General features: G+C 50.1%; 1 protein-coding gene across 1 annotated transcript in view; it reads left to right on the top strand.

Moving 5' to 3' along the window:
- The window catches only part of lipia (lipase, member Ia), a 17,981-nt gene extending 3,771 nt beyond the window's left edge, over positions 1-14,210 (top strand). The window contains 11 exon segments of the mRNA XM_083565529.1: positions 9,413-9,473; positions 10,628-10,989; positions 11,156-11,264; positions 11,519-11,620; positions 11,723-11,812; positions 12,365-12,492; positions 12,494-12,533; positions 12,675-12,764; positions 13,294-13,402; positions 13,515-13,688; positions 13,849-14,210. Of these exon segments, the coding sequence (XP_083421655.1) occupies positions 9,413-9,473; positions 10,628-10,989; positions 11,156-11,264; positions 11,519-11,620; positions 11,723-11,812; positions 12,365-12,492; positions 12,494-12,533; positions 12,675-12,764; positions 13,294-13,402; positions 13,515-13,688; positions 13,849-13,933 (1,350 nt within the window). The 3' untranslated portion in view covers positions 13,934-14,210.
- Positions 14,211-15,617: the final 1,407 nt, after the last annotated feature.

Genomic DNA, 15,617 nt, shown 5'->3' with positions numbered 1-15,617 from the left:
TGGAGGTAGGGGTGTGCGTGTGTGTTTGGAGGTAGGGGTGTGTTTTTGTTTTTGGAGGTAGGGGTGTGTTTTTGTTTTTGGAGGTAGGGGTGTGTTTTTGTTTTTGGAGGTAGGGGTGTGTTTTTGGAGGTAGGGGTGTGTTTTTGTTTTTGGAGGTAGGGGGGTGTGTGTGTGTTTGGGGGTAGGGGGGTGTGTGTGTGTTTGGAGGTAGGGGTGTGTTTTTGTTTTTGGAGGTAGGGGTGTGTTTTTGTTTTTGGAGGTAGGGGTGTGTTTTTGTTTTTGGAGGTAGGGGTGTGTTTTTGTTTTTGGAGGTAGGGGTGTGTTTTTGTTTTTGGAGGTAGGGGTGTGTTTTTGGAGGTAGGGGTGTGTTTTTGGAGGTAGGGGTGTGTTTTTGTTTTTGGAGGTAGGGGGGTGTGTGTGTGTTTGGGGGTAGGGGGGTGTGTGTGTGTTTGGGGGTAGGGGGGTGTGTGTGTGTTTGGGGGTAGGGGTGTGTGTGTGTGTGTTTGGAGGTAGGGGTGTGTGTGTGTGTTTGGAGGTAGGGGTGTGTTTTTGTTTTTGGAGGTAGGGGTGTGTTTTTGTTTTTGGAGGTAGGGGTGTGTTTTTGTTTTTGGAGGTAGGGGTGTGTTTTTGTTTTTGGAGGTAGGGGTGTGTTTTTGTTTTTGGAGGTAGGGGTGTGTTTTTGGAGGTAGGGGTGTGTTTTTGGAGGTAGGGGTGTGTTTTTGGAGGTAGGGGTGTGTTTTTGTTTTTGGAGGTAGGGGTGTGTGTTTGGGGGTAGGGGTGTGTGCGTGTGTGTTTGGGGGTAGGGGTGTGTGCGTGTGTGTTTGGGGGTAGGGGTGTGTGCGTGTGTGTTTGGGGGTAGGGGTGTGTGCGTGTGTGTTTGGGGGTAGGGGTGTGTGCGTGTGTGTTTGGGGGTAGGGGTGTGTTTTTGTTTTTGGAGGTAGGGGTGTGTGTTTGGGGGTAGGGGTGTGTGCGTGTGTGTTTGGGGGTAGGGGTGTGTGCGTGTGTGTTTGGAGGTAGGGGGGTGTGCGTGTGTTTTTGGAGGTAGGGGTGTGTGTGTGTGTTTGGAGGTAGGGGTGTGTGTGTGTGTTTGGAGGTAGGGGTGTGTGTGTGTGTTTGGAGGTAGGGGTGTGTGTGTGTGTTTGGAGGTAGGGGTGTGTGTGTGTGTTTGGGGGTAGGGGTGTGTGTGTGTGTTTGGGGGTAGGGGTGTGTGTGTGTGTTTGGGGGTAGGGGTGTGTGCGTGTGTGTTTGGGGGTAGGGGTGTGTGCGTGTGTGTTTGGGGGTAGGGGTGTGTGCGTGTGTGTTTGGGGGTAGGGGTGTGTGCGTGTGTGTTTGGGGGTAGGGGTGTGTGCGTGTGTGTTTGGGGGTAGGGGTGTGTGCGTGTGTGTTTGGGGGTAGGGGTGTGTGCGTGTGTGTTTGGGGGTAGGGGTGTGTGCGTGTGTGTTTGGGGGTAGGGGTGTGTGCGTGTGTGTTTGGGGGTAGGGGTGTGTGCGTGTGTGTTTGGGGGTAGGGGTGTGTGCGTGTGTGTTTGGAGGTAGGGGTGTGTGCGTGTGTGTTTGGAGGTAGGGGTGTGTGCGTGTGTGTTTGGGGGTAGGGGTGTGTGCGTGTGTGTTTGGGGGTAGGGGTGTGTGCGTGTGTGTTTGGGGGTAGGGGTGTGTGCGTGTGTGTTTGGGGGTAGGGGTGTGTGCGTGTGTGTTTGGAGGTAGGGGTGCGTGTGTGTTTTTGGAGGTAGGGGTGCGTGTGTGTGTTTGGGGGTAGGGGTGCGTGTGTGTGTTTGGGGGTAGGGGTGTGTTTTTGGAGGTAGGGGTGTGTGTGTGTGTTTTTGGAGGTAGGGGTGTGTGTGTGTGTTTTTGGAGGTAGGGGTGTGTGTGTGTGTGATTTTGGAGGTAGGGGTGTGTGTGTGTGTGATTTTGGAGGAAGGGGTGTGTGTGTGTGATTTTGGAGGAAGGGGTGTGTGTGTGTGATTTTGGAGGAAGGGGTGTGTGTTTGGGGGTAGGGGTGTGTGTGTGTGTGTTTGGGGGTAGGGGTGTGTGTGTGTGTGTTTGGGGGTAGGGGTGTGTGTGTGTGTTTTTGGAGGAAGGGGTGTGTTTTTGGAGGTAGGGGTGTGTGTGTGTTTTTGGAGGAAGGGGTGTGTTTTTGGGGGTAGGGGTGTGTGTGTGTGTTTGGGGGTAGGGGTGTGTGTGTGTGTGTTTGGGGGTAGGGGTGTGTGTGTGTGTGTGTTTGGGGGTAGGGGTGTGTGTGTGTGTGTGTTTGGGGGTAGGGGTGTGTGTGTGTGTGTGTTTGGGGGTAGGGGTGTGTGTGTGTTTTTGGAGGAAGGGGTGTGTTTTTGGAGGAAGGGGTGTGATTTTGGAGGAAGGGGTGTGTGTGTGTGATTTTGGAGGAAGGGGTGTGTGTGTGTGATTTTGGAGGAAGGGGTGTGATTTTGGGGGTAGGGGTGTGTGTTTGGGGGTAGGGGTGTGTGTTTGGGGGTAGGGGTGTGTGTGTGTGTTTGGGGGTAGGGGTGTGTGTGTGTGTTTTTGGGGGTAGGGGTGTGTGTGTGTGTTTTTGGAGGAAGGGGTGTGTTTTTGGAGGTAGGGGTGTGTGTGTGTTTTTGGAGGTAGGGGTGTGTGTGTGTGTTTGGGGGTAGGGGTGTGTGTGTGTGTGTTTGGGGGTAGGGGTGTGTGTGTGTGTTTGGGGGTAGGGGTGTGTGTGTGTGTGTTTGGGGGTAGGGGTGTGTGTGTGTGTGTTTGGGGGTAGGGGTGTGTGTGTGTGTGTTTGGGGGTAGGGGTGTGTGTGTGTGTGTTTGGGGGTAGGGGTGTGTGTGTGTGTGTTTGGAGGAAGGGGTGTGTGTGTGTGTTTGGAGGAAGGGGTGTGTGTGTGTTTTTGGAGGAAGGGGTGTGTGTGTGTTTTTGGAGGAAGGGGTGTGTGTGTGTGTGTTTGGGGGTAGGGGTGTGTGTGTGTGTGTTTGGGGGTAGGGGTGTGTGTGTGTGTGTTTGGGGGTAGGGGTGTGTGTGTGTGTGTTTGGGGGTAGGGGTGTGTGTGTGTGTTTGGAGGAAGGGGTGTGTGTGTGTGATTTTGGAGGAAGGGGTGTGTGTGTGTGATTTTGGAGGAAGGGGTGTGTGTGTGTGATTTTGGAGGAAGGGGTGTGTGTGTGTGATTTTGGAGGAAGGGGTGTGTGTGTGTGATTTTGGAGGAAGGGGTGTGTGTGTGTGATTTTGGAGGAAGGGGTGTGTGTGTGTGATTTTGGAGGAAGGGGTGTGTGTGTGTGATTTTGGAGGAAGGGGTGTGTGTGTGTGATTTTGGAGGAAGGGGTGTGTGTGTGTGATTTTGGAGGAAGGGGTGTGTGTGTGTGATTTTGGAGGAAGGGGTGTGTGTGTGTGATTTTGGAGGAAGGGGTGTGTGTGTGTGATTTTGGAGGAAGGGGTGTGTGTGTGTGATTTTGGAGGAAGGGGTGTGTGTGTGTGTGTTTGGGGGTAGGGGTGTGTGTGTGTGTGTTTGGGGGTAGGGGTGTGTGTGTGTGTGTTTGGGGGTAGGGGTGTGTGTGTGTGTGTTTGGGGGTAGGGGTGTGTGTGTGTGTGTTTGGGGGTAGGGGTGTGTGTGTGTGATTTTGGAGGAAGGGGTGTGTTTTTGGGGGTAGGGGTGTGTGTGTGTGTTTGGGGGTAGGGGTGTGTGTGTGTGTTTGGGGGTAGGGGTGTGTGTGTGTGATTTTGGAGGAAGGGGTGTGTGTGTGTGATTTTGGAGGAAGGGGTGTGTGTGTGTGATTTTGGAGGAAGGGGTGTGTGTGTGTGATTTTGGAGGAAGGGGTGTGTGTGTGTGATTTTGGAGGAAGGGTTGTGTGTGTGTGATTTTGGAGGAAGGGGTGTGTGTGTGTGATTTTGGAGGAAGGGGTGTGTGTGTGTGATTTTGGAGGAAGGGGTGTGTGTGTGTGATTTTGGAGGAAGGGGTGTGTGTGTGTGATTTTGGAGGAAGGGGTGTGTGTGTGTGTTTGGGGTAGGGGTGTGTGTGTGTGTTTGGGGTAGGGGTGTGTGTGTGTGTGTTTGGGGGTAGGGGTGTGTGTGTGTGTGTTTGGGGGTAGGGGTGTGTGTGTGTGTGTTTGGGGGTAGGGGTGTGTGTGTGTGTGTTTGGGGGTAGGGGTGTGTGTGTGTGTGTTTGGGGGTAGGGGTGTGTGTGTGTGTGTTTGGGGGTAGGGGTGTGTGTGTGTGTGTTTGGGGGTAGGGGTGTGTGTGTGTGATTTTGGAGGAAGGGGTGTGTTTTTGGGGGTAGGGGTGTGTGTGTGTGTTTGGGGGTAGGGGTGTGTGTGTGTGTTTGGGGGTAGGGGTGTGTGTGTGTGTTTGGGGGTAGGGGTGTGTGTGTGTGTTTGGGGGTAGGGGTGTGTGTGTGTGTGTTTGGGGGTAGGGGTGTGTGTGTGTGTGTTTGGGGGTAGGGGTGTGTGTGTGTGTGTTTGGGGGTAGGGGTGTGTGTGTGTGTGTTTGGGGGTAGGGGTGTGTGTGTGTGTGTTTGGGGGTAGGGGTGTGTGTGTGTGTGTTTGGGGGTAGGGGTGTGTGTGTGTTTTTGGAGGAAGGGGTGTGTGTGTGTTTTTGGAGGAAGGGGTGTGTGTGTGTGTGTTTGGGGGTAGGGGTATGTGTGTGTGTGTTTGGGGGTAGGGGTGTGTGTGTGTGTGTTTGGGGGTAGGGGTGTGTGTGTGTGTGTTTGGGGGTAGGGGTGTGTGTGTGTGTGTTTGGGGGTAGGGGTGTGTGTGTGTGTGTTTGGGGGTAGGGGTGTGTGTGTGTGTGTTTGGGGGTAGGGGTGTGTGTGTGTGTGTTTGGGGGTAGGGGTGTGTGTGTGTGTGTTTGGGGGTAGGGGTGTGTGTGTGTGTGTTTGGGGGTAGGGGTGTGTGTGTGTGATTTTGGAGGAAGGGGTGTGTGTGTGTGATTTTGGAGGAAGGGGTGTGTGTGTGTGATTTTGGAGGAAGGGGTGTGTGTGTGTGATTTTGGAGGAAGGGGTGTGTGTGTGTGATTTTGGAGGAAGGGGTGTGTGTGTGTGATTTTGGAGGAAGGGGTGTGTGTGTGTGATTTTGGAGGAAGGGGTGTGTGTGTGTGATTTTGGAGGAAGGGGTGTGTGTGTGTGATTTTGGAGGAAGGGGTGTGTGTGTGTGATTTTGGAGGAAGGGGTGTGTGTGTGTGATTTTGGAGGAAGGGGAAGGAGTGTGTGTGTGTGTGATTTTGGAGGTAGGGGAAGGAGTGTGTGTGTGTGTGTTTTTGGAGGTAGGGGAAGGGGTGTGTGTGTGTGTGTTTGGGGGTAGGGGAAGGGGTGTGTGTGTGTGTGTTTGGGGGTAGGGGAAGGGGTGTGTGTGTGTGTGTTTGGGGGTAGGGGAAGGGGTGTGTGTGTGTGTGTTTGGGGGTAGGGGAAGGGGTGTGTGTGTGTGTGTTTGGGGGTAGGGGAAGGGGTGTGTGTGTGTGTGTTTGGGGGTAGGGGAAGGGGTGTGTGTGTGTGTGTTTGGGGGTAGGGGAAGGGGTGTGTGTTTGGGGGTAGGGGAGTGTAGGGGAAGGGGTGTGTGTTTGGGGGTAGGGGAGTGTAGGGGAAGGGGTGTGTGTGTGTGTGTTTGGGGGTAGGGGAAGGGGTGTGTGTGTGTGTGTTTGGGGGTAGGGGTGTGTTTTTGGGGGTAGGGGTGTGTAGGGGTGTGTGTGTGTTTGGGGTAGGGGTGTGTAGGGGTGTGTGGGTGTGTAGGGGTGTGTTTTTGGGGGTAGGGGTGTGTGTGTGTGTGTGTGTGTGTGTGTGTTTTTGGGGGTAGGGGTGTGTGTGTGTTTGGGGGTAGGGGTGTGTAGGGGTGTGTGTGTGTGTTTGGGGGTAGGGGTGTGTAGGGGTGTGTGGGTGTGTAGGGGTGTGTGTGTGTTTTTGGGGGTAGGGGTGTGTGTGTGTGTGTGTGTTTTTGGGGGTAGGGGTGTGTAGGGGTGTGTGTGTGTGTTTTTGGGGGTAGGGGTGTGTAGGGGTGTGTGTGTGTGTTTTTGGGGGTAGGGGTGTGTAGGGGTGTGTGTGTGTTTGGGGGTAGGGGTGTGTAGGGGTGTGTGTGTGTTTGGGGGTAGGGGTGTGTAGGGGTGTGTGGGTGTTTGGGGTAGGGGTGTGTAGGGGTGTGTGGGTGTGTAGGGGTGTGTTTTTCGGGGTAGGGGTGTGTGTGTGTGTGTGTGTGTGTGTGTGTGTTTTTGGGGGTAGGGGCGTGTGTGTGTTTGGGGGTAGGGGTGTGTAGGGGTGTGTGTGTGTGTTTGGGGGTAGGGGTGTGTAGGGGTGTGTGGGTGTGTAGGGGTGTGTGGGTGTGTAGGGGTGTGTGTGTGTTTTTGGGGGTAGGGGTGTGTGTGTGTGTTTTTGGGGGTAGGGGTGTGTGTGTGTGTGTTTTTGGGGGTAGGGGTGTGTGTGTGTGTGTTTTTGGGGGTAGGGGTGTGTGTGTGTGTGTGTTTTTGGGGGTAGGGGTGTGTGTGTGTGTGTGTTTTTGGGGGTAGGGGTGTGTGTGTGTGTGTGTTTTTGGGGGTAGGGGTGTGTGTGTGTGTGTGTTTTTGGGGGTAGGGGTGTGTGTGTGTGTGTGTTTTTGGGGGTAGGGGTGTGTGTGTGTGTGTGTTTTTGGGGGTAGGGGTGTGTGTGTGTGTGTGTTTTTGGGGGTAGGGGTGTGTGTGTGTGTGTGTTTTTGGGGGTAGGGGTGTGTGTGTGTGTGTGTTTTTGGGGGTAGGGGTGTGTGTGTGTGTGTGTTTTTGGGGGTAGGGGTGTGTGTGTGTGTGTGTTTTTGGGGGTAGGGGTGTGTGTGTGTGTGTGTTTTTGGGGGTAGGGGTGTGTGTGTGTGTGTCTTTGGGGGTAGGGGTGTGTGTGTGTGTGTGTGTGTGTCTTTGGGGGTAGGGGTGTGTGTGTGTGTGTGTGTGTGTCTTTGGGGGTAGGGGTGTGTGTGTGTGTGTGTGTGTGTCTTTGGGGGTAGGGGTGTGTGTGTGTGTGTGTCTTTGGGGGTAGGGGTGTGTGTGTGTGTGTGTCTTTGGGGGTAGGGGTGTGTGTGTGTGTGTGTCTTTGGGGGTAGGGGTGTGTGTGTGTCTTTGGGGGTAGGGGTGTGTGTGTGTGTGTGTCTTTGGGGGTAGGGGTGTGTGTGTGTGTGTGTCTTTGGGGGTAGGGGTGTGTGTGTGTGTCTTTGGGGGTAGGGGTGTGTGTGTGTGTCTTTGGGGGTAGGGGTGTGTGTGTGTGTCTTTGGGGGTAGGGGTGTGTGTGTGTGTCTTTGGGGGTAGGGGTGTGTGTGTCTTTGGGGGTAGGGGTGTGTGTGTCTTTGGGGGTAGGGGTGTGTGTGTGTCTTTGGGGGTAGGGGTGTGTGTGTGTCTTTGGGGGTAGGGGTGTGTGTGTGTGTGTCTTTGGGGGTAGGGGTGTGTGTGTGTGTGTGTCTTTGGGGGTAGGGGTGTGTGTGTGTGTGTGTCTTTGGGGGTAGGGGTGTGTGTGTGTGTGTGTCTTTGGGGGTAGGGGTGTGTCTTTGGGGGTAGGGGTGTGTCTTTGGGGGTGTGTGTGTGTGTGTGGGGGTGTCTTTGGGGGGGGGTGTGTGTGTAGGTGTCTTTGGGGGGGTGTGTGTGTAGGTGTCTTTGGGGGTAGGGGTGTGTGTGTCTTTGGGGGTAGGGGTGTGTGTGTCTTTGGGGGTAGGGGTGTGTGTGTCTTTGGGGGTAGGGGTGTGTGTGTGTCTTTGGGGGTAGGGGTGTGTGTGTGTGTGTGTCTTTGGGGGTAGGGGTGTGTCTTTGGGGGTGTGTGTGTGTGTGGGGGTGTCTTTGGGGGTGTGTGTGTGTGTGTGTGTGGGGGTGTCTTTGGGGGGGGTGTGTGTGTGTAGGTGTCTTTGGGGGTGTGTGTGTGTGTGTGTGTGTGTCTTTGGGGGTAGGGGTGTGTGTGTGTCTTTGGGGGTAGGGGTGTGTGTGTGTCTTTGGGGGTAGGGGTGTGTGTGTGTTTTTGGAGGTAGGGGTGTGTGTGTGTTTTTGGAGGTAGGGGTGTGTTTTTGGAGGAAGGGGTGTGTGTGTGTTTTTGGAGGAAGGGGTGTGTGTGTGTTTTTGGAGGTAGGGGTGTGTGTGTGTGTTTGGGGGAAGGGGTGTGTGTGTGTGTTTGGGGGTAGGCGAAGGGGTGTGTGTTTGGGGGTAGGGGAAGGGGTGTGTGTGTGTGTTTTTGGAGGTAGGGGTATGTGTGTGTGTGTCTTTGGGGGTAGGGGTGTGTGTGTGTTTTTGGAGGTAGGGGTGTGTTTTTGGAGGTAGGGGTGTGTGTGTGTGTTTGGGGGTAGGGGTGTGTGTGTGTGTGTTTGGGGGTAGGGGTGTGTGTGTGTGTTTTTGGAGGAAGGGGTGTGTGTGTGTTTTTGGAGGTAGGGGTGTGTGTGTGTGTTTGGGGGTAGGGGTGTGTGTGTGTTTTTGGAGGTAGGGGTGTGTTTTTGGAGGTAGGGGTGTGTGTGTGTGTTTGGGGGTAGGGGTGTGTTGTGTGTTTTTGGAGGAAGGGGTGTGTGTGTGTTTTTGGAGGTAGGGGTGTGTGTGTGTGTTTGGGGGTAGGGGTGTGTGTGTGTGTTTGGGGGAAGGGGTGTGTGTGTGTGTGTTTGGGGGTAGGGGAAGGGGTGTGTGTGTGTGTGTTTGGGGGTAGGGGAAGGGGTGTGTGTGTGTGTGTTTGGGGGTAGGGGTGTGTGTGTGTGTGTTTGGGGGTAGGGGGGTGTGTGTGTGTGTTTGGGGGTAGGGGAAGGGGTGTGTGTGTGTGTGTTTGGGGGTAGGGGAAGGGGTGGGTGTGTGTTTGGGGGTAGGGGTGTGTAGGGGTGGGTGTGTGTTTGGGGGTAGGGGTGTGTAGGGGTGGGTGTGTGTTTGGGGGTAGGGGTGGGTGTGTGTTTGGGGGTAGGGGTGGGTGTGTGTTTGGGGGTAGGGGTGTGTAGGGGTGGGTGTGTGTTTGGGGGTAGGGGTGGGTGTGTGTGTAGGGGTGTGTAGGGGTGTGTAGGGGTGTGTGGGTGTGTAGGGGTGTGTGGGGGTGTAGGGGTGTGTGGGGGTGTAGGGGTGTGTGGGGGTGTAGGGGTGTGTGTGTGTGTTTTTGGGGGTAGGGGTGTGTGTCTTTGGGGGTAGGGGTGTGTGTCTTTGGGGGTAGGGGTGTGTGTCTTTGGGGGTAGGGGTGTGTGTGTGTCTTTGGGGGTAGGGGTGTGTGTGTGTCTTTGGGGGTAGGGGTGTGTGTGTGTGTGTGTGTGTGGTCAATAGTTCAAGACCCAGCACCACCAAGCTGCCACTCGTAGGCTCCTGAGCAACTGTGAGGGGTGAGAAGATGTGTGTTGTGTGGATTTGATCTCATAGTACTAACTAATTACTTAAGATCTAGATAATCTGACCGTGCCTGAGCTCTATCATCATTCAGCCTTCAGTTTGAGGTTCTGATGGAGCTCTATCTTCCCTCATTTATGTTTTGCCCAAAGAATAGACATGATGGATCTTCTGTCTTTCAGATGTTCAGGGTCCACTGTTTACTCACAGCGCTGACCATCACATCATTCAGCATATGCAAAGGTAAAGCCACACACACACACACACACACACACACACACACACACACACACACACACACACACACACACACAGATCAGTCCATTATGTTCCTCAGATCAGAGTTAAGACTCCACTGCTTTCACACTGGTATCACTCACACCATAACCATGAATTCTCTATGATCCTAAAGTTCATGATCCTAAAGTTCCTCCTGGTGCAGTGATGTTTTTGAAAGTTTGGATATGTATGAGTCACACCAGGACTTCCTGTTTGAGGGCTCTAGGCTGAGGAAAGATTAAGTTATGTATCTTCTTAAAACTGTAGTGAAGCCAGAATGTATTCAGAACCAAGCCATCTGAGCTCCATGACTTCTTCCTGTGTCCTCGGTAGGATCTGGTAGAAAAGCCCTGCTCAGGTGGTGCTGAGGACGTTCCTCTTAAACATGTTGAAACCTGCACTGAGCTTCAGATTTAACGCTAAAAACAAGAATGAAGCATGAATCGTGTTCTGTAGATCGTTTTTTAGAAATGTGACACAGATGTGGGCGGAGTCTTACAGGACATGATAAACTGTTTTTCCTTTGAAGGATCAATGAAGTATTACAGCATGTTTTCACAGAACAAAACCACACGTGTGTGTGTGTGTGTGTGTGTGTGTGTGTGTGTGTGTGTGTGTGTGTGTGTTTTGGGGGATTTTTCTGTGTTTCATTACATCATAATTACAGTAAAGCAGCTGGGAAACAAAAAACACCCACCAACCCACACACACACACACACACACACACACACACACACACACACACACACACACACACACACACACACACACACACACACACACACACACACACACACACACACAGGAGACCTGTGCTGGCAAAATACAGTTTTCCTATGAGTTCATGACAGCAAGAAAAGAAAGAATGAAACAAAAATAAAAGAAGGCTGAAAGTGAAATACTCAACAAAAAGGAAAATGAAAGTAAGAAAGAAAGAACAGAAATAAGGTGAATTAAAAGAAAGAAATGAGGATAGAGGGATGGAATATTACAAGAAAATAAATAATGGAAAAACAATGAAGGGGTCAAATAAACTAATGAGGAAAAAAGCATGAAAAAGATAGAATGTAGGCTTTGACCATGTCTCATTGTGTGTGTGTGTGTGTGTGTATACGTAGGTGAGGAGTGTGAGCAGATTACTGATCTGGATCTGAAACACTCTATAATCGGTACTCCTCTGACGGTTCGTTTGATTCTCTACACACGTGAAAACGCCACCTGTGGGAAGTTGCTCTCCAACAATGACCCATTTGCCACGCCCACTTTCAAGCCTTACCGCCCCTGTACCTTCCTCATCCATGGCTACCGGCCCACCGGATCCCCCCCTGTCTGGATGAACACAATCGTAGAGACCATGTTGAACAGGAGTGACGTCAACGCCATTGTAGTGGACTGGAACCGTGGAGCAACCAACATCAACTACTTCCAGGTGGTGAAAAACACACGCCCCGTCGCTGACATAATCACACAATTCATACAGGTGAAACACACACACACACACACACACACACACACACACACCATGTGATTGATGATAAGGTATTGTTTAATAAGCTGTGTTATTTCTGGACTTTACCCTGTGTGTGTGTGTGTGTGTGTGTGTGTGTGTGTGTGTGTGTGTGTGTGTGTGTGTGTGTGTGTTCCAGAAAGCAAATGTGCCTCTCAGTTCCATTCACATGATTGGTGTGAGTTTAGGAGCTCACATCTCCGGCTTCACTGGTGCAAATTTTAATGGATCCATCGGTAGGATAACAGGTAAAATAACACAGGTAACACCTGAAGTGTGAGTCCTGAAACAGTCGAGTCCTGAAACAGTCGAGTCCTGAAACAGTCGAGTCCTGAAACAGTCGAGTCCTGAAACAGTCGAGTCCTGAAACACTCGAGTACAGAAACACTTTAATACTAAAACAATACAGTTTCAATCAAGTGCTGAAACTCTGAATGTCCTTAGTAATACTGAAACCCTTGAGTACTGAAAAATCTGAGATGTTCTTGATGTTTTGGATCAGCTCTGGACCCGGCCGGTCCGTCGTTCCGGGGCAATTCTCCAGACGAGCGCTTGGATCCGACTGATGCTCAGTTTGTTGACGCTCTGCACACAGACATGGACGGTGAGTTTCTCTTCTGTTTGGATAGAAAACTGTTGGTAAAATGAAATGTTAGTAAATGTGCAGAACGTGTTTACATTTAAGCTCTGTTGGTTTATTGATTAGCGTTTGGATATCGAGATTCACTCGGACACATCGATTATTACGCAAACGGAGGATCTGATCAGCCGGGATGTCCCAAGACCATCCTCTCAGGTCTGTCCAATCACCAACATCCTCCAGAAGAGAAAAGAAATATAACATCAAATAATCTCTCTCTCTCTCTCTCTCTCTCTCTCTCTCTCTCTCTCTCTCTCTCTCTCTCTCTCTCTCTCTCTCTCTCCCCTTTTCTCTCTCTCTCTCTCTCTCTCTCTCTCTCTCTCTCTCTCTCTCTCTCTCTCTCTCTCCCCTTTTCTCTCTCTCTCTCTCTCTCTCTCTCTCCCCTTTTCTCTCTCTCTCTCTCTCTCTCTCTCTCTCTCTCTCTCTCTCCCCTTTTCTCTCTCTCTCTCTCTCTCTCTCTCTCTCTCTCTCTCTCTCTCCCCTTTTCTCTCTCTCTCTCTCTCTCTCTCTCCCCTTTTCTCTCTCTCTCTCTCTCTCTCTCTCTCTCTCTCTCTCTCTCTCTCTCTCTCTCTCTCGCTCTCCCTCTCTCGCTCTCTCTCTCCCTCTCTCTCTCTCTCTCTCGCTCTCTCTCTCCCTCTCTCTCTCTCTCCCCTTTTCTCTCTCTCTCTCTCTCTCTCTCTCTCTCTCTCTCTCTCTCTCTCTCTCCAGGTTCAAAATATTTTAAATGTGATCATCAGCGCTCTGTGTTTCTGTATTTGGACTCGATGAATGATTCTCGTCAGATCACAGCGTATCCATGTTCTGATTACTCGGACTTTCTGGATGGAAAATGTTTTAAACTGCAAGCGCTTTAACTCCTCTGGCTGTCCAGTGTTTGGTAGGATCATCATTATCATTATCATCATCATCATCATCATCATCATCATCATCATCATCCAATCAGAACACAGTGTTTTGGCAGAGTATTATGTACTGAAGTGTTCTGTGTACAGTTCTGTAACTCCACCTTGTGTTTTAGGTTACGATGTGATCGAGTGGAAGGAGGTTCTGCTGCAACTCGGACAGACGACGACATTTTTCACCACAAACAAAGAAGCTCCATTCTGCAGTGAGCTGAAAACTATGTTTACAGTCTAAACCTGAATCTTCTGCAGTTATTGTTATAGTATTTTTCTGTGAGGGAGACATAATCATTCGTTTCTTCCCTGAGGGTCTGTACCAGGAGACGCCGCGGGCCGCAGTGACTGTGTGTTATTGTGGAGATTTTATTATGATTTTAAATGTAGTTATTTTGCCTCCGAATGCTGAAGTAGTTTATTATTTAGTTCTGCACAGTACAAATAAACGAGCAGATTATCACCTGGTATAAGAATGTTATTACTGTTACTTTTCAGATTTTTACTTTTAAATTTTCATTACTATTGAAATCTAAGCATTTACTTATTTATGCATGTGATTGGTGGGTGAATGTAATAAATAATTGGGCTACGTTAATAACTAGAGCTCGAGCAAACATAACATTCCATATAAAATAAAGAAATGTGGGGCGGGTGATAGTTTGGGGACCCCTGGTGTAGAAGTTTGTGATATTAATTAGACATGAGTATCAGCTGAGTCACGTCTGGGTTTTACTACAGAAAGTGGATATCAGGTGGAGATCGTAAGCTGGAACTTGGAGGTGCGATGGGGCACCATCACCATCACACTACAGAACAGCACACAGGAGATACAGACTCAGATTAACCAGTGAGTCTGAACAAATACACAAATAGACACACACACACACACACACACACACACACCCTGTATACAGTATAGACAGATCACAGTAATATTAATTGTTTCGGTTCCTTCTCAGTAAGTCGTTTCAGTTCCAGCAGTTCACCAAGACCACGTTATTTGCGCAGTTCGAGCGAGATGTTAATTCTGTGGAGAAAATCACACTGAAGTACGTGACTTCAAACGTCCTGGCACCTCGCTATAAACTCCGCATTCTCCGCTTCCGCCTGACTCCACTGAAGAAAGGACTGAGGTTTACACACACACACACACACACACACACACACACACACACACACACACACACACACACAGACATCCATGTTAATTACGATGTGTGTTTATTCTGTGTGTGTGTGTGTGTTTATTCTGTGTGTGTGTGTGTGTGTGTGTGTGTGTGTTTTCTGTTTCAGACCAATGTGTCGTTACGATCTCCTGCTGGAGGAAAACAAAGACGTTACATTCAGACCCATTCCCTGTCATCACTCAAACTTCTGATCCAGATCCAGAACCCCAGCAGACCAAGCAGCACACAGTCGGAGTTCCTCACCGATCTTCACCCTCAAATCTGTACACTTTTACACTACACACTCTTAAACTGACTGTACACCAGTTTACACCAAACAGAAATGACCCCACATCACCTCACACCAGCTCCCATCACCTCACACCAGCTCCCATCACCTCACACCAGCTCCCATCACCTCACACCAGCTCCCATCACCTCACACCAGCTCCCATCACCTCACATCACCTCACATCACCTCACATCACCTCACATCACCTCACATCACCTCACACCAGCTCACATCACCTCACATCACCTCACACCAGCTCACATCAGCTCACATCACCTCACACCAGCTCAAACCAGCTCACATCACCTCACACCAGCTGATTTAAGACTTAAATGAATGTGTTGAAGATCAATTCAATGTTAAGCCTGTTTTTGTCTGGAAATATAAATAAATAAATATTGCGTCTTTCTGGAGGTTACAGTCTGAATATGACACGTGCAGTGCTGACGTGTGCAGTGGCGTAGGAAACATTATTCTTTCATTTAAACAATAACAACTTTTTATAGTTATTTTTATATTTATTTTAATTTATTGTATTCAGATTGTATCATTTTATGCTTCTTTCAAATAAATGTTTATTTCTAATAAAAAGGTTTATGGTGATTTGTGTGAATTTTGTGATGCACTCATGAGAGAAAAGATTCTAGAGAAGTGGTGAAGGTTCTGAAGTGTTCCGTGTCTGTGCTGTTTCCTGTGGTGGTCTATTTTTCTCCACCTGTTGTTTGTTGTGTCTCTGGATCTCTGATGTCATAATATACATGGAGTCACCTGCCATTTAAAATTATCTGGTGGATGAAATAAAGGAGAACAATGAAGAACAAGAACCGCAACCTAAAGCCCAGTCCTGCAGGAGGAAAGAGGAGGGAGAGGAGGGAGAGGAGGGAGAGGAGTTCGCTAGTCGCTAGTTTCCGGTTGGTCGCTAGTTTCCGGTTGGTCGTTAGTTTCCGCCTGGTTCGCAAGTTTCGGCTAGTCGCTAGTTTCAGTTGGTCGCTAGTTTTCAGCTAGTCGCTAGTTTCAGCTAGTCGCTAGTTTCAGCTAGTCGCTAGTTTCAGCTGGTCGCTAGTTTCATCTGGTCGCTAGTTTCCGGCTGGTCGTTAGTTTCGGCTGGTCGCTAGTTTTCAGCTGGTTGCTAGCTCACTTGGTTTAGGAACAGGATAGAATGTGTGTGCACTTACTGGGTTTAGATGTTTTAGGGTAGAGGACAGGTGCCACACCTTGTATTGTTTGATACTGTAGTCAGCTAGATTCATGCTGTTTATTAGTTAGGTTAGTGTTCAGAATACATTCTAGAGTAATCCTTTTTACTATGTTCATTTCATTAGCATTAGTCCACTAGTTAATCTAGTCCTCATGTCACCATTGAACTGTGTGTTTTCTGCGATACTGTTTGTTAACTATCTGTAAACTTTACCACAACTTTACCTCTGGTCCTGCTATTATTCTTATCCAAAACACTCACAGCAACAGAATTGTAATTGTTCCTGCACTCTTCTACGCCTAGCCATGGTGGGAATGTAACATGAGGATTCAGTAATATCTGAAAAGATTTACTGAGGTGCAAAAAGAGTTGTGAAGACTTTTTTGAGGATCTTGAGATGTGATGT

The sequence above is a fragment of the Silurus aristotelis genome, assembly GCF_946808225.1.
Source record: "Silurus aristotelis genome assembly, chromosome: 16".
In the NCBI taxonomy this organism is placed as follows: Eukaryota; Metazoa; Chordata; class Actinopteri; order Siluriformes; family Siluridae; genus Silurus; species Silurus aristotelis.
Note: the sequence above shows the minus strand (reverse complement) of the source record. Positions and strands in the feature narration are given on the sequence as shown.